At 54.4% G+C, this 18,233-nt stretch overlaps 1 protein-coding gene across 2 annotated transcripts in view; it reads left to right on the top strand.

Annotated features, from left to right (window-relative positions):
- The first annotated feature begins 4,235 nt into the window (after window positions 1-4,235).
- ARID1A (AT-rich interaction domain 1A) overlaps window positions 4,236-18,233 on the top strand; it is a 54,316-nt gene continuing 40,318 nt past the window's right edge. Inside the window, exon 1 of one of the 2 annotated variants that reach the window (XM_085559532.1) lies at window positions 4,236-5,420. In XM_085559532.1, the coding sequence (XP_085415658.1) occupies window positions 4,317-5,420 (1,104 nt within the window). In that variant the 5' untranslated portion in view covers window positions 4,236-4,316. The remainder of the gene's footprint in view (window positions 5,421-18,233) is intronic. The other variant, XM_085559531.1, reaches the window with a different exon arrangement.

Below are 18,233 nucleotides of genomic sequence, written 5' to 3'. Positions count from 1 at the left end.
CCTCCGCAAACTCCGCTTCGCTTTTTCCTCCTCCTCGCCAGTGCTGCTAAAATAATGCATTTCCTCGAGTCAGGCCGAGTCCACTTTCCTGCCTTAAAATGCATCCAAAGTTTCCCGGATCGCTGTCAGATGTCACCAGCGAGCTCTCGCGGGGCGGCCGAGCCGGGGCTCGCTCCCTGCCCGGGGGAACCTGGCGTGGGAAGCAGCAAAACCCCTGGAAAATCCACGCCTGCCTTTGAGCTGCTGCATTCAGCAAAGGCACAGAGCTACCTTCGCCTGGCACTCACAGCGCAGAGCCATTGTGCCTCCCCAGAAAGAGAGATTATACAATATTTTAGCATTATGTTGAAGTGGATAAGTTGAGTGTTGTCTTGCATGGTGCCCAGCAAACAAATAATTCAAATAATATCAACCTTAGTGGTGATGGAGCCACAAGGAGAGTGCTTAACCCAGATACAGCAGCAACTGAAGCACTGCACGGAATAGGCTGGGTAAATATAAACACATTGAAAGGAAATGTGATTTTCTTTAGCAAAATGCCTATAAGAGAAGCTGAGGCACAACCAACAACCCTCCCGGCTCCGTTCCATCTTTTGCAGGGCGCCCCATGGATTATAATAGATGGGTCTCTTGTTCTCGGGTCCAGCGTGCACATCCCCGCACGCCGTGCCTCTCGGTGCGGGGGAAGAGCATCCTTCCCCACGCAGCTCCATCCTTTCCTGCCCAGCTCCTGCTTGCGCTCCTTCAGACTTGATCTCGGGCGCTGCAGCCGGCTCCGGCAGCCGGATCCAGTCCGTGTTTGTAGCCAGGGAAAGGCTGGATAATGATAACTTGTGTGTGCGAGCTGAGCCGAGGCAGCGCTGACTTTAGTCCGGTTTCCATGTCAACGATTCAGTCCATATTTGCCATCACACAGTTGGCAGAGCCCGATTTTTTTTTCTTTTCGTGGAGGGGGGAGACACTACTCCTGTTTCTAGTACTCTAATCTAGACCAGGTTTCCTAAACTGCCTTAGTGCTGGGTTAAATGGCACGGCCACCTTCATGAAGGAGACTTCCAGTCAGGAGGAGCCGGCGCGGTGGCGGTGGCCTGCAGTGCCATGTGAGCGCTGCTTCCCAGCCTATCTGCGAGCCGGGAGCCGGCCGGGCTGAGCGAGGCGTGCTCGGCTCCCGGGGACACGGGCGACACGGGCGACACGGGCGACACGGGCGACACGGGCGAGGAGCGCGGCCGCGCCGCCGAGCAGGGACGGCTCCGCCTGGGAAAAGCGAGGATGCGCCAAAGGAAAAGCGGCTCCGGTCCCGCGGACGGCCGCGGCATCCCGGGACGGCGGGACAGGCGGGGGGATTTTCAGCTCTTAGGTGGCAATGTTGTTAAGAACTGTGCTGTCATCTGCTTCCCAGTCCTCATGGCTGGGAATTCACTGAATGCCTCAGTACTGAGTAAAGTGCCAGGGCCTCATTGATGAGGCGTATTCCAAAATCTGCTGCAGCTTTCACAAACATTTGGTAAAGTGAGTGTCTCCTCATTGTGTGGGTGGCTGGGGAATCCGGGCTGCTTTTCACATTACTATCAACACCGGGTTTCATAGTCTGACACAGTGCTCCTTGGAGGGGGTTCCAAAAGACGGACACAGGTAGAGAGGTGTGAGCTCGGGATCTTTGCCTGGATGCACCCGAGCTGCTTCCCAGGCTCCTGGAGTGAAGTGGTTAAACTTCTGGCGGTGCTCAGTGAGATGGTGGGGCTTTGCTCCCTGAAGCACACCTATCTTTGGGGCTGGGGAGGTGAGTGCTTGGGATGGTTCTGGGATAAAATGGCAGAATTCTCTCCAGTTCGTGCTTTTTAAAGTTTAGTGCCAATGAAACACCCAAGGAAGGGTGTTTTGGTGCTGTGGGGCACAATGGACATTAATGGAACACTGGGCTTCACTTCTGAGAGTCAAGCCTGAGACTGGAGGAATTTTTCCCCGTCTTCTCCTTTGTCTTTCCAGAACACAGGATTTCATCAAACAACCCCTCTGTGAGGAGGATGTATATAATTTTTCGTTCTAGTACATTCCACAGTTTCCAAACTCTTCTGAAGAAGAATACCTTGGTATTTTTCCTTCTCTGTGGTCCACACACATCTCACTAAAGCCACAGGGCCTCCCAGGTGAGATTTCAGCACTGTACTGGGGCTCCAACCCTTGAGAAGGCCTTGAGTACTATCACAATACCAGTATCATCATTTATTACCCATTTTTTTCCTAAGAGTTTATTTACAGCTGAGGAGAAAGGCTGACCAGCCAATTTGCTGGATGGAATCTGCTCCATGTTGCACAGTCAACTGCGCAGGCTGAGAAATGGCAAAGGTGCTTTGTTTGGAGCCTGAGGGGCAGTTTGTTGCTCTAGAAAACACTTAGAATTTTGCTATTTATCACCATATCCCACCTCCCCTCCCACTTTCCATCTTTGGAACAACCTCTTTGTTCCGCCACCTGCACTCTAGATGATAAATATTTCACATTATAAGTTTTATAACGGGTGTGAGGGCTGAGTTGCTGTCAGTAGACACTGACACCCCCACCTGCAGGCACAGGGTGCTGGCAGGGACCCAGTCCCGCTGCCCAAGGCTTCGCCTCCTGCGCTGGACTCGCGTTTGCTCACTCCCAGCAGGGTTCCTTGCGGTGTGTCCCGCTGGGTGCTGGGCTGGGGCCAAGCCCTGTTTGTTGTCACTGCACAGAGGTCACTTCTGCCACATTATCTGTTCTGTGGTGATGCTCTAAAATGGCAGCCTCAGACCTCAGAGTCTCTTTTGGCTCCCCACCGACTGTTTTCTGATGTTTTCTCTCATCTAAAAGTTGTATTTACTTCAACTTCACTTTTCTAAGTATTTCCATATTCCACAGGAACACCAGCACGTGGGACCCAGGCCTGACCCACACCACGCCTGCCATTTTTACCAGACATCCATGTCCTGATTTCTAAGAACCTGGTGTTCATAACCCAAATAACTAATCTTTTTGACCCTCCCGTGCTCTGCTGCAGCCTTGCACCATTTGAAGTTAAACAGGCAGGTTCAGACCCCCCTGGCACAGGCCAGGCTATGTCCAGGATGGGGCTCCAGGTACATTGCTCTTCTCCCTCCTCCCGCTCTGCCAAGGCCTCAGGATGGAGGAGGAGGTGGGAATCTGGGTCTGAAAGGGTTGCAGACGAGCATGGCCCAGTTCCCAGTTCACCTCTTGACAGCTGGGGAGCTCCAGCACGGCGCTGGGCGCTGCCTGCCAGCGCATCCTGTCCCGCTGCCCAACGTGTTGTGTCTAGATGCGCTCAGGTGGTTTTGGATCTGGGAATTCCTGGTTCCGTGCCCACCGCCCTCGCCTTGGCAGGAGCGGGGAGCCGGACTTTCTTGGATTGTCCGCGCGTGCAGTCACAGCCCTGGCGCGCCGCCAACGCCTTTTCCAGAGGGACACGGCCAAGCGGAGAGGAAATGACAACCGCTAACAGTTCGCAGAGGGCTTAATTCTAAATGGAATTTCTAGGGACAAAGAAGAGGCGCTTCGGTAACCCACGGGCAGAAACCCCGGGGCCGGCGGCCGCCGAGCGGCCAGCACGCCTCCGGAGGGCTCCGGCCGCGGGACATCGCCCGCGGCCCGCGGGGATCGCCCCGGGCGGCCCCGGCCGCGGCGGGGGAGCGCGGCCCCCCGGCCCCCGGCTCCGCCGATCCGCCGCGGGTTTTGCGGGCGGCAGCTCCGCGCCGGCGGCGGCCGGGGCCGGCCCGCTCCTCCTTTGTGACGGGGGGGAGGCTCCGCTCCGGGCCGGGCTGCGCTCCGCTCCGGGTTTGGCAGGCGGCCGCGGCGCTGGGTAAAATGGCAGCGCTGAGCCTCGTGTCGGACTGAGCCCGCTCGGCCGAGCAGAGTCGGAGCTCGCCCAGCCCGGCCCCGCCGCCGCTCGGCCCCGCTCCGGGGACGGCGCCCGCCCGCCCGCCGTGTCCCCCCTCCCTCCCTCCCGCCTCTCCCGCACCGGGAGCCCCGTCCCGGGTCCCCCCCCACCCCCCCTTTCCTCCTCCTTCCCCCCCACTCCCTCCTCCTCCCCTTTCTCCGCCGGCTGCAACCGAGGAGGTACAGCGGGGCCAGGCCCCGGGAAGCCCAGCCCAGCGGAGCCCTCCCCGCCTCGCCGAGCAGGCCGGGGGGGAATGAGCCCCCGCTGCCCTGAAGAGCCGCCCGCCGCCGCCTGAGCGGGGAGAGCAGAGCAGCGAGGCCTCACGCCGGCCGGCCAGGCAGGGAGCAGCTCGGGGGGACCGGTCCGGGGGGGTGGCCGGGCGGGGAGGGGGGGGATCATGGCCGCTCAGGTCGCCCCCGCCGCCGCCAGCAGCCTGGGCGCCCCGGCTCCATCCGAGCTGAAGAAAGCGGAGGCGCAGCAGCGGGATTGTCCCCCGGAGGAGGCGGGGGGTGAGGCGGCGGCGGCGGAGCGCGGCGAGAAGCAGGCGGAGAGCGAAGGCCCGTCGGGGAAGGAGCTGCAGGACGGGGCCGAGAGCAACGGAGGGGGCGCAGGGGCCGAGTCCGACCTGAAGAGCTCGAACGGGAACCCGGGCCCCAGGCCCGCCGCCGCCGCCACCCTGAACAATAACCTCCCGGAGCCGCCCGGTGGCGGCGGCGGCGGCGGCGGCAGCGACGGGGTGGGGGCGCCGCAGCCGCCGCCGCAGCAGCAGCAGCCGCCCCCTTCCCACCCGGCCGCCTTGCCCCCACCAGCCTACGGCTTCGGGCAGCCCTACGGCCGGGGCGCCGCCGCTGCCTTCCACCAACATGGCGGACAACAAAGCCCTGGCATGGCAGCGCTGCAGAGCGGGGGCCTGGAGCAGAACTACCCGGGGCCGGCGGGAGCCCCCGCGGGGCCGCCCCCTCCGCAGAACTCGCACGGCGCCGGGGCCGAGCACGGCTTCCCCAACCACCAGTACAACTCCTACTACGCGGCCGGGCGCAGCGCCGGTTCCTACCCGCCTCCCCCCCAGGCCTACGCCCTGAGCTCCCCCCGGGGCTCCGCGCCGCCGGCCGCCAAGTCCCCCGCCGCCGCCGCCGCCGCCGCCGCCGCCGCCTTCCAGCAGCAGCAGCAGCGCTTCGGGGTCATGGGTCCCTCGGCCGCCGGCGGCGCGGGAGGAGGGGGCAGCACCCCGCAGCCCACGGCCACCCCCACCCTCAACCAGCTCCTCACCTCCCCCAGCTCCGCCCGCGCCTACCAGGGCTACCCCGGGGGCGACTATAGCGCCGGGCCGCAGGACGGGGCGGCCGCCGCCAAGGGCGCCGCCGACATGGTCTCGCAGTACGGCGGGGGCAGCGGCCAGGGCTGGGCAGCGGCCGGCGGGGCCCCGCCGAGGAGCCACCACGCGCCCATGAGCCCCGGGAGCAGCGGCGGCGGGGGACAGAGCCTCGGCAGGAGCCAGCAGGTACCGGCCGGGCCGCGCGGGACGGGCCGGGGGGGCGGCCGGGCACGGGGCCGGCCGGGGGGCGCGGGGGGCTCGGGGCGGCGGCGGCTCTCCCGCGGCTTCCCCCCGCCGGGCCGGCGCTGCCGGGCGCTGCCATTGTCTGTGCTGCTCGCTCGCTCTAAAATGGCTGCCTCGCCGCCTTCCCTTCCTCCTCCTCCCCGGCCTTTGTGCGGGGCTCCCGGGCCGCCGCCGCCGGGCTCCCCGCCGCCCCGGGGGGCTCTGCCGGGGGGCCGCGGGTCGGGGCGGGCGGCGAGGGCCCGGCGGGGCCGGGCGCGGGGCGCCGGGGCGGCGGAGGGCGCGCCCGGGACGCGGCGTGGCCCCGGCGGCGCCGCCGCCTTCCCGCGGCCCCGCGACCCCCGGCGCCGGCCCGGGGGGGTCCCGCGGCCCGCGGCGGGGTCCGGCGGGGCGGGCAGGGCCGCCGGGGGCCGGCGGGGCCGCGGGGCCCGCGGGGCGGGCGGAGGGGCCGCGGGCCGGGGCGGGAGCGCCGGCGGGGAGCTGGGCGACGGGAGCAGCGAGTGCGGATCGCTTGGGTTTGGGATTTGAATTATGGAGGTAAAATCCTTCTGTCAAAGCCAGGAGACAGTTGGTCTTAGGTTGACATCCCATCTGTGATCTGATTGGCTCCCCATCCCCTGCTCTTGGCCATTTATAATTGCCTCTGATGTAATGGTACAACCATCCTGATGAGCTCATAAACTTCCACGCTCGCCTCCTCCGCCAGCCCCGGGACGGGGCAGCCCCGCGCCCCTCTCCGCATCCCCCGGCGTGACCTTGAGCCCCGCATCCCTCTGCCCCGTGCCGCGGACGGAACGGGAGGCGAGGGCACGCTGTTTGTACCTTGGGTTTATTTTCCTTGTGATGTTGGATTCAGCCTGGAATAGAGTCTGTGTTGTCGGAACGGTGGCGGGGCTGCTCCGCACAATGGGCTTGCTGTTTATTTTGGTTATGTGACTTTCCCCTTGGTATAAATGATTTCTTTGATGGATCTGAGGATGCGTTTGTTCCTGCCCGGTTTTGGCCCTTTTCAGAACTGGGGCTGTTTGGGTTCTTTATTAGATGGGAGCATGTGGGGGGTTCTGGGGTGTGTTACAGCCTAAAGAAGGAAAAAAAATCCCCAAACAACCAAACGATCAGAACCAAACTTGTGGCCAAAATGCTGAAATTGGTCGGTTACCAAGAATTATCAATTTGCATTCAACAGAACTGTGATACGGGACAGGTCTCTCTAACTCTGTGTCTTAGGGCACATTCTGACTTATTTTGAATGAGAACTGATGTGTCTTCTTCCCCCCATAAATACAGGCACTTCCTAGAGTCTTCAGGTGCTGGTTGTGGTCAGGCTCAGCAGTGTCACAACTCTTCTGAGGAGTGGAACTAGGAAAAGCAAGCCTGAAGATTATCTTTATTGTTGGTCGTGTAGAATTCCCTCTTTGCTGGAATAGGAATGGCCAGGAAATGTGCAGAGGAGAAGGCAGTACAGCATCAGACATTTTAGATATGGGGAAAAGAGGTGCTGGTATCTTTATCTGAAAGCCTCGATTAAAAGCAGGTTATTTTCTGTGCTCAGACTTGCATCTCCAAGGCCTGTGGTGGCAGGACTAAACTTCCCTTTCCATTCTGTGTGCTTTGCTCCGACTTTAGGCCGGGGTTGGAGACGTTTGGTACCACGCAGGGTGACCTGCAGCCTCCAGAGCTTCCCTTCTTGCTCAGGACTTCTGCACTGATCTGAAAGCTGCTCAGTTGTTTGTCCCTTGATTACCAAAGACACCCTCTGCTGCAGCACCTTGAGCGTTGGACTGGCTTTTCTTTCAGGTTGGAGTTCTGCTCTGCCTGAGAGCAGATCTGGGGCTGTCAAACGTCCAGTGGTGGCTAGCAGTGAGTGTTGGAGCATCCTCAGGGAAGGTTTCAGCCACTCGGTCGTGTGTTCCATGGATGCAAGTACAAAGTGCTTACTTTGTAAATCCTGAAAAATCTCAACTTTGATAAAATGTGCACTAAAATATGGAGCCAGGTTGAACTTCTCAGGTGTTTCCCTGCAGTTCACTTCTGTCAGTGTTCTGGTACAAATTTGTAAAAGAAGCTTTTTTTTTGTCTTGGCAAATGAATTTCACTTAATTCCACGAGCTGCTGACTCAGTGAATTAGGAATACCTGAGTAAGTAGTCCCATAAACTGGAATTATTAATGGTTGTTCTGAGAATTAGTTGGGCTTGATGAAGGACAAATAGTACATGTAGAAGGTAAACCAGCAACTCCCTCACCGCAAAAACCAAATTACTTTCCCACCCCCCAGTCATTTTTGTGCCCAGGATTGTTGGACTTAAACTGACAATTCCTCTTTTTCTGCCGGAAAAAGAAAAGAGCGGAGGTGTCTAAAGAAAAAAGCTTCCACGTGTCATCTGTGCTGCCCACAAAAGGTTGATTAATAATAATAATACTCCAGCCCTGAATTACAGCCTCCTGTGCTGTGTACTCCTAAAGTCCCTGGATTAGGAGAATTTAAAGCTTTGTGTCTGTCTTGCACAGCAATGAGTACTTGCCACTCAGCTCCTGAAAACCTCTGGGAGAGGAGGGCAGGGCAGAGGGCAGCTCACCTGCCAGAAACCTGCCAGGAGCATCTCGGGGCAGGCTGGGGAGAGGATGTGGGCAGAGCTCCCGGGGCAGCGCTGGGGGCACAGACCAGTTTGGGGTGAGGAGCAGGGTGCTGCCTTTAACCCCCTTCAGGTACTCTTCAGGAATTCGGAGTGATGACATCCGGAGGATTTTGTCACTTCGCTCATCAAGAAAGGCCCAGTAATTTTCTGTGAAAGTTGTTTGGGTGGAATGTTGCCTGCAGTGAGAGGAGTGTGTGGGCACGCCAGGGTTACACAGGGGTGGCTCCTGTGTGTAACCTTGACGGACACTTCACCCACAGCCAGGGAACACGGGGACGCTCCGTGTTTTTGGGGACTTGGTGTTTTTCTCAGATGATCTCTCCAGCTGGGGAGCACAGAGCAGGGTCAGGAGATCAGGATGGCTGATCTGCAGTGTGTGAGATGAGAAACCTGGGGTTTGCTGTGGCAATGACTTGTAAGGAGCTAGGCCATGGGTCCTGGTTTTCAATTTTTCCAGCTCTCCCATGCATTTTTTTCCACCTGTTTCTCCTCAGAGCATGTAGCAGCTCTTCGCCAGTTTTCCCAGGGTCTTGAGATTTAAAGGAAACTCCTTGAGAGAAAGGACTTCCCTGCCTTTAATAGATGGGTATTTCTCAGGCTTTGGCTACAACAAAGTGTCTCCTGTAATGGGAGAACTCTTTGGATCACATTAAACATTGACATCTTGGATAACCTCCTCATAGGTGCCCCAGCATCTCAAGGCCTCTGTTATAAGTTCAGTGAAAGCAGTTTAAAAATCTTATGTTAATTAAAAAAAAAAGCTTTTGGGCCTGTTGCCATACAATAGCTATTTTTTGTTGACTTTGATTCCGACTTTAGTAGCGAGTGAGGCATGAAAAACGTTGTTGGAAATATGGTTTTTAAACTAAATTGGCACCAAAAGGCACTGTGCTGCCAGTGAGCTGCGATGTCTTGGAATGGGAAATTGGGACCTGGCTCCTCTTGGCTCGTGGTTTTTCCTTGCTTTGCATTGTAATGTCAGGAGCCCTCGAGTTGTGTGTTGTGCACTGGAGCTTTCCAACAAAAAGGAGAGTGGTGCATCTCCTTTTCTCTGAACGAGTGATTTTAGGGCTTTGCTGTTTTAGCAAAAGCAGGAAAATTGTGCTGCTTAGATTTTTTTAGATTTTTTTTTTTTTTTTATAAAATCTTGTTAACCCTGGTGTGGGCACTGGAGGTTTTGCTGCTTTATCTTTTTTAAACAGCCTGAAATAAACCAGGAGTTGTCTGATTTCTTAAAATCTCTAAATTTCCCTGGTACCAGCTCCCTGATGCCCACCTTGGAGGTGTCCAGTGTTTCCAGGCAGGATGTGTGTGGGATACAGCACAGTAAAACTCAATCCTCAGTCTCAGCTGGAGCTTTTCTTTTTCCCTGCCCTTATCACCACCAGTTTACTGGGAAACCCAGGACAAACCACTCGAGTGTTGTGGTGAAATGGGGTTAGCAAGGCTTGCCTACTGCTTTTTATGAAGTTTAATTGACTTGCCCTGTGAATCCTGATTTATTATCTGGGCTAGGGGCGGGTTTCTCCCTATAGTGTCTCTCTTGTAAGGCTGTTGTTGGTTGTAAGACAGAAATTTGGTTTCGGAAAGGTTTTATGTTTGACTTTCAAGCCTTTTTTTGGGGGCTAGAATACTTAGTGGTTTCCTGGAACTGCCCTGTTTTACTCTTTTTACCTGCTACAACTTTCCTGTTTCTGAAATCAGGAAAACTTCCTGTTTTCCCTCAACAAGCAGGCAGAACGTCTTCCCTGGTCTTAAATAATATTAGAAACTGGGCTGGGGGGAGGCAGGACAGTCAAATGTTCTGTTACAAAGCTGTGCCTGACTGTTCTCATAAGCCTGGTGTATTCATAATGCTTTGGGTTTTTTCTGTTGTCTCATTTGAGAACTCTGGTCAGTGGTTCCGGTGTTACAGATGTATCACACGTTCCATGAGGGCTGTGCTAAAAATCCCAGCAGCTTTCCTTCAGAGAGAAAATAATGTCTAAAATTAGGCTTAATAGTGCAGCTGTTGTTTTATCTGTTACCTCATACACGACTTTTCCACCACTTTTCTCCCATACTCTTTTCAAGGAAACACCACCAATTGGAAATCCAGCTTTTACCCTCTGTGCTCTGGGCAATTAAAATATCAGAGGAGAGAATGCCCTTTCCAGTTCTTACTCTGCGTATTTAAAATTCTCTGGCTAGTGAGTCTGATTTCTTCTTTGAATTGCAACTCCTGTGGGATGGATTGCTCTGAGGAGAAGCTCATCAGCAATGCCATTGCCCAGCTCCTGCTAGGAATGCTGGAAACTCAAGGAGCAGCAGCAGCAAAACAGAAACTTGAAGGCAGCAAACGTGGTTGGGGGGATGGAAAAGATAAGCTTGTCAATATTTAGCCACTTGCTTTTTCCCTCTGGAATGGTCCTTAAACCATCAGCAAGGGCGGAAAACAACATTTCCCCTTTTGTTCTGGTGGGAGAGAAAGGAAGGATACCTTCCTGCTGGGAAGAAATGTTTTTAAAAAGTCCTACGAAAGTTTTTTTCTGTTGTATGCTGACTGCAAAAAGTTCAGTCTTTAATTTATGCACGGGCAGTGGGAAAACTGGACTGGATGTCTGTTAGGCAGAGCCATAAATCTCCAGCTGGAAGTGAATGACAAGTGGGGTGGGAAGAAAAAAGCTGTTTTTTGGCACATTGGAACAGCTGCTTGCGCTGTGCCCGGTGCCTCCTGCCCGCCAGCTCCCGGGTGGCACCGGAGGAGCTCTGCTGCCTTTTTGGTTTCCCTGGGAAAGCAGGGCAGTTCCTCACCTGGAGATAAACCTGTCCTTTTGAGGGGCTCAGGAGGACCACGCTGTGCCCATCAGTCACATCCAGGAAAAATCCAGTCCCAAATTTAACATCCTCTCTGCTGTCTGGAGATGCTGCTTTTGGTTCTTTGGGTCTGCAGTCCTGCAGGAGCTGGGTTTATTTAGGATTCTTTGGTTGTGAAGTTCTGCAGGAGCTGGGTTTCTTTAGGGTTCTTTGGTTGTGAAGTTCTGCAGGAGCTGGGTTTCTTTAGGGTTCTTTGGTTGTGAAGTCCTGCAGGAGCTGGGTTTCTTTAGGGTTCTTTGGTTGTGAAGTCCTGCAGGAGCTGGGTTTCTTTAGGGTTCTTTGGTTGTGAAGTCCTGCAGGAGCTGGGTTTCAGGCAGCCTTTTGTTCCTCCCTGTTAAGCAGGGCTGGAACGTGGGCTCTGAATTCCCTCAGTGACTGTTCCTCAGTAGCTGAGCTGCTGCTGTGGGAACTTTGGGAAGGGCTGAGGCTCCAGGGCTGGGAATGGTGGGGAGGGGAGCATAAATCCTCTGGGTCTCATCCTGTGCTGTGTGTGACCCCAGCTTCCCTCCCTGCACTCTCTGAGACCCTTCTGATGGAGCCCTGTGCCTACAGCAGCGCCCAGGGCTGCAGCAGGAGCTGCTCCTGTGTGTATTTTACCATTCCATGTCCTAATCAGACATGGATTAATCACGTATTAGCACAGGGGTGAGGGAGGGGTTCTCACTGCTGGCCCTTCCCTGCACCTGCACTCCCAGTGTTGTAATCCAGCAGTTCAGTCCTGCAGCTGGAGCGTTTCTGAGGGTTCTTGCACCACATCAAGGAGAGCATTTCCAGGTTTGCCACAGTGTCTTTCTGGAGTGTTTCTAAGTTTTAAGTATTTGCACAACGTGGGCATGAGTTCTCTGTAGTGAAACATAAAGGATGCTGCATAATGACAGGTAAACTTAATAAAAGCTGCTTCAGGATTCCTCAGCAATTATTTCTTTTTGCTTTAGGTGTTAAGAGTAAAATGTAGCTGCAGTCTAATTTCTAATCATGCTATTTTTATTTTTTTCTCAGAGAAAAAAAGGACGAAAGTGTATAGGATCAAATAGGGGTTATTGCTTAATTCTGGTAATAGGGTAAAGAAATATCTTTATGTGAGAGTGGAAATAGAGTGTTTATGTCTTAATTCCTATGAAATTCCCGTGAAAAATCAGTTTGTATAAATAACTCCAAAAAAACTGCTTCTCCATTACAGTTATTGGCATTTCATGTGATAACCAGCATGTCATTATTTCCTTAAGCCAACTCTGGTAATTGAAACTCTTTCAAGGACAAATTCAATTGCTATTAACTTTCTTTTTCTTTTTAATTTTTTTTAACTTGAGTAACTTTCTTTCTCGGATAATTAACATTAAGCGTAAATTGGTGCAAGAAGCTCTGGGTTAGACGAGGGCGGTGGTTTTTGGGACCCCTGATGCAGCTGGTGGAGCAGAGCCTGCTCCTTGTCCTGGTTTTGTGGGGAGCAGAGGGGACCAGAGGTGACTTTGTTTTGGTGGGATGTGATGGGAACTTCTTGGCCGTGGCTGGGAGGAGGCTGAGGCCAAAGGCGGCCCTGACTTTCTGCCACTTACGACTTTCCACCCTTAGAGATTCTGTGACTCTTCTCAGAGAGAAATTGTTGAAGTTGGGAGGGCTCTGGAGTTTCCCACCCGGGGAGGATGAACGGGTTAAAGAAGTACTTTCCTCCCCTCCACTCACTTGTGAAATTTCATTCAGGTTTGACTAAGAGAAACCCTGAAAATTACCATTTCCCCTCTGATGTCAGCACGTCCTGGCACCCTGCCTGTGAGCAGCCGGCAGGAATGTTTGAAAACCTGGGCCCAGCCCCAGCTGCACCTCCGGGCTCTGGGAATGGCTCTGCTGGGGCAGGACAGCGTGGCCAGGGCTTGCACTGCTCCCCTGCCCAGGACAGGGGCTCCAGCAGCGAGCACACGAGCCCAGGGGAGGGGGCTGCTCTGGGAATGGCTCTGCTGGGGCAGGACAGCGTGGCCAGGGCTTGCACTGCTCCCCTGCCCAGGACAGGGGCTCCAGCAGCGAGCACACGAGCCCAGGGGAGGGGGCTGCTCTGGGAATGGCTCTGCTGGGGCAGGATGGCATGGCCAGGGCTTGCACTGCTCCCCTGCCCAGGACAGGGGCTCCAGGCCCAGGGGAGGGGGCTGCTCTGGGAATGGCTCTGCTGGGGCAGGATGGCATGGCCAGGGCTTGCACTGCCCCCCTGCCCAGGACAGGGGCTCCAGGCCCAGGGGAGGGGGCTGCTCTGGGAATGGCCCCTCTGGTTTGGGCTGCACTGGATCATTTTGGGGAGGAGAACAGGCAGTGTGGGCTGTGCTCCCCGACTGATCTCGCTGTGGTTCCTTGCCTGCATTGTCTGTTTGCTGATGATGTTTTCCTTGTCGAGCAGAGGTCTGGAGGTGAGCTGGGGAGGTCACCAAGCCCCCCAGTCCTCCTCCAGAGCAGGACCAGCCACACCTGAGCGCAGACAGTGGAGCTGCCCCCGTGTCCCAGTGCTTTGCTGCCCGTTGGGCGTTAGGGAAAGTATTCCAGCTCAAATCACATTGAGTGTCTCTTGTCCTGGTGTCTCCAGGTGTGGAGAGCAGAAGCAAAAGTGCACACACAGTAACTTGCTCTTAAACCTGTGGCTTTGTGCCTGTTCCTGTTTCCTTGAGGAAAAACTCCAGTTACGTTGCAGAATGTCTCCCTTTGCTTCCAGGTTACTGTGGGAATTCTCTTGGAGGGGTTGGACTGTCCTGCTTTGCCACCTGAACTCTGCCAGGGTCCTGGGCTCACTCTGCTCACTGTGGGATCCTTCCTGGAGGCTTGTTTGGAGTTTTGTACTTCATAACCGAGGGTGGATTTAAAGTCCAAATGACTGTAGGACTATGCACCCTGTGCGAGTTTAGGAGGAGAGTCTGGTGTTCATTAACTCTGTGTAAATAATTAAACCAGTGCCGGGCTAGAGGTGCTCTCCTCTCAGCCCTGCTCCTTGTGAAAGGCTTTCAACAAGAGTCTTACCTCTGTGCAGGAGATCCAATGAAACAGTGGAAATGCTGTAATTAGTTAAAACTTTATTTTCTTTTCTCTTTAAATTATCTTTGACTTTGGGGTTTGCGTGGCTAATCAAGGAAAAGACTTCCCATTCAAGGCCAGTTGACTGAGTGTGACCACGTGTTCCAGAAACTGCCTTTATGTGCTGTGGCTGCACGTGTTGTCTCTGCTCTGAGGACTCCTGCAGCCCTGCCCCTTGGACTGCATGGGTGGGGGGGTATTTTTTTATTATAAAAAACCCCAAACTCATTTACTTACTGTTGTGTGGGGCACTTGTGGTGATCGCAGCACTTTGGATCCCCTGGGAATGTCCTAGGGCAGCTGCTGCATACAGCCAAGTTGAGCATTTATTTTTTAAAAAATTATATGTGGATAGTTGAACAGTGTTTTGAGAGGAGACATTTAAGTGTCAGAGTATCTCAGGGTCTTTCAGGTTATTGCAGCAGAGCAGTGAGGCTTGAAGGAGGAGTTTTCCATGTTTTGGAAGCCTTTCCCTGGCTCTGCACCCTGCAGGTGGCAGAGAGGTGCTCTAAACTGTAGCTCAGAATCCAGGCCAGTGGCCTCACTGCTGGATCAGAATTGCTCTCTGGGCATGCAGTTACACCTAGAACAGTTTTCACAGGATCACAGTTTGGGAGAGACCTCTGGGGATGTCCCAGACCAAGCCCTGCCCAGGCAGGGTCACCTGGAGCAGCTGGCACAGGGACACGTCCAGGTGGGTTTGGGATGTCCCCACAGAGGGAGGCTCCAGCCCTCCCTGGGCAGCTGTTCCAGGGCTCTGCATGGAAAGAAGTTTTTCCTCGTGTTGAGCTGGAACTTGTGTTATATTTTCTGGCCATGGCTCTTTGTCCTGTTGCTGTCATCATTGAACAGAGACTGGCACCATCTTCTTGAGAATTTTCTCTGGTTTAAGGAAAAATCATCTTGATGGAAACGTGGTTTCCAGCAGCCTGTGGGGAGAATGTGGCTCCCCTGGAACAGGGCACGCTGGTGGGGAAGGGACTTTCAGAAGGGGGCAAGAGTGTTGGCATAAAACCCCCCCTGACTCAGGTCATGCGCTGGAGGAGAAGCAAAAAGCCTGACTGGCTGTGCAGGAGATGCTGACAGACAATCCTACCCCAAATTTTCCTGTCTGCCTCTACTTGAAAGATGTTTCTGAGCCCCTTCCCTGTCCTTCCTGCTCAGTTCACAGGCCATGGTGGCGTTGCAAAAGCTAGCTGCTTTCCACGTTAATTGTGATTGATTACCTTGCAATCTGGGACAAGATTTCCTTTGAAAAGCTATGTGCTGATTTGGTGTCAGGAATTAAAATCAGATGAAGTGATTAGTGTTGTATGAAACATCCCAGAGCAATCGAGCGCTCCTTGTTTTCAGCTGTGTTCTGGCCCTTAACCCTTCCCTGCCCGCTCCTTGGAGCGAGGTGCTGGGTCTGCTGCCCTGCTCAGATGAATGAGCCGGGGTGCTGGGGAGCCAGGAGTGGTTTTGGGGAGCCTGCAGGGGTGGTGCAGTGTGCTGCTGAGCCCCAGAGCAGGGATTACAGGCTGTGGTGAGGACTGGGAGCGTGCTGGGGCTGCACTGTGCCGAGGCCACGGCGCTGCACCCACGAGTGAGGGGCAGGAGCTGGGGAGAGCTTTGTCTGATCACTCTGTAAGACAATAAACTGTTCAGAGGTGGCACTGCTGTCAAGGTACACTTATGGCTCATCTTCCTTTCCTGAGTTGCCTTACAGTTTCTTGTTATACCTGTTCCTGGAACCAGTGGAGACTTTGCAGCGTTGGCTGTTCCTCCTGCCCCCATGGCATTGGCACAGTTGGGAATTCTTGCATCCTCTCCCCAGCTGCCAGCACACGCTCCTCTTAACTCGCTAAGCAACTCCCCACGTTGTTCATTCTGCCTGGAAAGAAACCTGGATTTTTCTGGATGGAGATGAAATAAAAGCCCAAGGATAGAAGCAAGTGTGGGGCAACAGAACCAGGCTTCAAAAATCACTGTAAAGAAGGCCTGGCGGGCTTGTTTAAACAAAAAGAAAAATGGTATTTTTAAGTAACCAGGACCTTGTGTCACTCAGGATGTCTGTAGTGAACCTGAATCACAGCAGCCTTGGTTGGTGAAGGCTCCAGGAGTGTCTTCCCTGCTGTCTGGAGCTGCCTTGGCTGCAGCTCCAAGTTTCTTGCCCACGTAGACTTTCCATCTCCCCCAGCCTCCTCTTCCCCAGCAGCCCTGCTTTGCTGGATGCAAATAGCTCATTTGGGTGTAAATACTGGAGATTGGTTGTGGCTTTGCTGTACAGTTACAGAGCCCATCCTCAGTAAATGCAGATGGTAACTTGTCATTACTGCAATTTTAAATATTTTTGGTTCCGTGGAACTGAAGTGGAGGCTTGAAGGTTGAATTTTAAGGCTAAAATAAGAGGAGGCTCAATAAAATCCACAAAAATAGCACCCGAATTTGTCAGCTGCTGTAATGGCAAGGGAAATAAGGTAACTTTTCTGTTTCCTATTAGCAAAACAAAGCTTTGCTACCTTGTTTCATGTTGGATACAAAACACAGCCGGGTCAGGAGTGATGGGAGGGGGTTTGGGATTTACTGAGTTGCTTCCTGATGAGATGACAGCGGGGCTGGTGGCGCAGTGTGGTGACAGCTCCTGTACCCCAGGGGTGTTTGAGGGATTCTGGGCAATCCATGATGCTTATCCCGACCTCCTGGCTGGGACAGGGCTGTGAGAGCTGTTACCCATCCCAGGGCTGGGTGATGTCCACTGTGGAGCTGTCAGTGTCCATCCAAGGTCTGGAGGGGAGTGTGATGGAGCACAGGGGCTTGTGTTGGTACAAACTGGGGTTGCCTGTCTTCCACAGATTCATCCCCAGCCTCACACTTCTTGGATGATTTCGATCTTCCATAATGCACTTTTGAATGAGTTCAGCCATTCTGCAGGAGCAGGGGAGAGGCTGAGCCGTGGCTTGGAGCAGCTGCAGGCCCTGACACGCAGCTCCTGTGGAAGCTGTGGATAAGATGGAGCTCTGGGATGAGGCACCTCCAAGAGCTGCAGCTCTCCAAGGATCAGGGTGGCTGTGTCCTCCTGCCTCGAGGTGCTGTGTGTGGTAGGAGAGGTGGGGCTGTGGGGACCTGGGGTTGTTCAGAGCCCTGAGCTGATCCCAGAGGCTCCCGGGAATGCCCATCCCGGCGTGGGGAGGGGTCATGGGAGTCTGCCTGTCCAGTTCAGTCTGTTCAGCCACTGTTTATTCTGGTGTAAAATGAGATGAATTTGCAAAGTGATGAGATATTCAAATAAAGATGGAGCTTTCAGACACACGAGTGGGTAGAAACCTGTGCTGCTGCATTTTACAGATGAAGATTTATCGGGAAAGTGTTCTTAGAAAGGGACCCAGGAGGCTGTGCTGGAGGTGTCTTATCAACTCCAGAGCGTGCACCAGTACCCTCAGATTTCTGTGCAGAAAAGGCTTTTAATGAATTGATAAAAGTACCTTTATTCTAGGAAGTAAACTCCAGTGAGCCCTTGCACTGGCTCTTCCTTCAGACCTCCAGTTTTGGAAAACATCCCTCGTGTTCAGTAGCAAAAGACATCTGTCCATGAGATCAGCAGGGCTTGTTTTAAAGGAAGCAGGGGTTACAGGGAATTAGCTGGATGACTGAAGTCTGCCACAGGTTGCAGTGTCTGAGTGTATTTACGGGGCATCTGGAGCCCTTTCAGGTTTTCAGCGCTGGTGGGAGCGAATATTTTGGGACTCCCTTGCTGGTGCTGGGGAGCAGCTGCTCTCGTGCTCCTTGGAGGGAGATCACTTAAGCAGTGGTGACACTGATGTAATTCTGCTCTTCCACCCTAGCCCTTCCTGCTCCTGCTCTTTTTAGGGCTCGCTCTTGGCCCGGTCCCATCCCTGGAGCTCCTTCCAGCCGGGCTGGAGCGGGAGCGCTGCAATGAGACATTCGAGCGCCTTTTTGTTGACTTGCCTCCAGTTCATTAGAGCAGAGGGAGGAGGCTGGCTAAACTTAAAGCCTGGTTTAATATTCAGGAAGGAAGTTTCTTTCCATCTTAAAAGGAACAGCACCTCATTACAAGGATCACATGTTCCTTGGGATCGTCTCCCATGGAGCTCAGGCGCAGTTTTCTTTACATCTTTGGTGTTGCTTGGATTTTTGGGTGGAGTCAGCAGTGGCACTTGGGGAATCCTGGGGTGAGTTGGTTGAATAATGTGCTTGTAAAGTGAATTGAAGCT

The sequence above is a fragment of the Lonchura striata genome, chromosome 23 (genome assembly GCF_050655825.1).
Source record: "Lonchura striata isolate lonStrDom1 chromosome 23, ASM5065582v1, whole genome shotgun sequence".
Lineage (NCBI taxonomy): Eukaryota > Metazoa > Chordata > Aves > Passeriformes > Estrildidae > Lonchura > Lonchura striata.
This window is presented reverse-complemented; position numbering and strand designations above follow the sequence as displayed.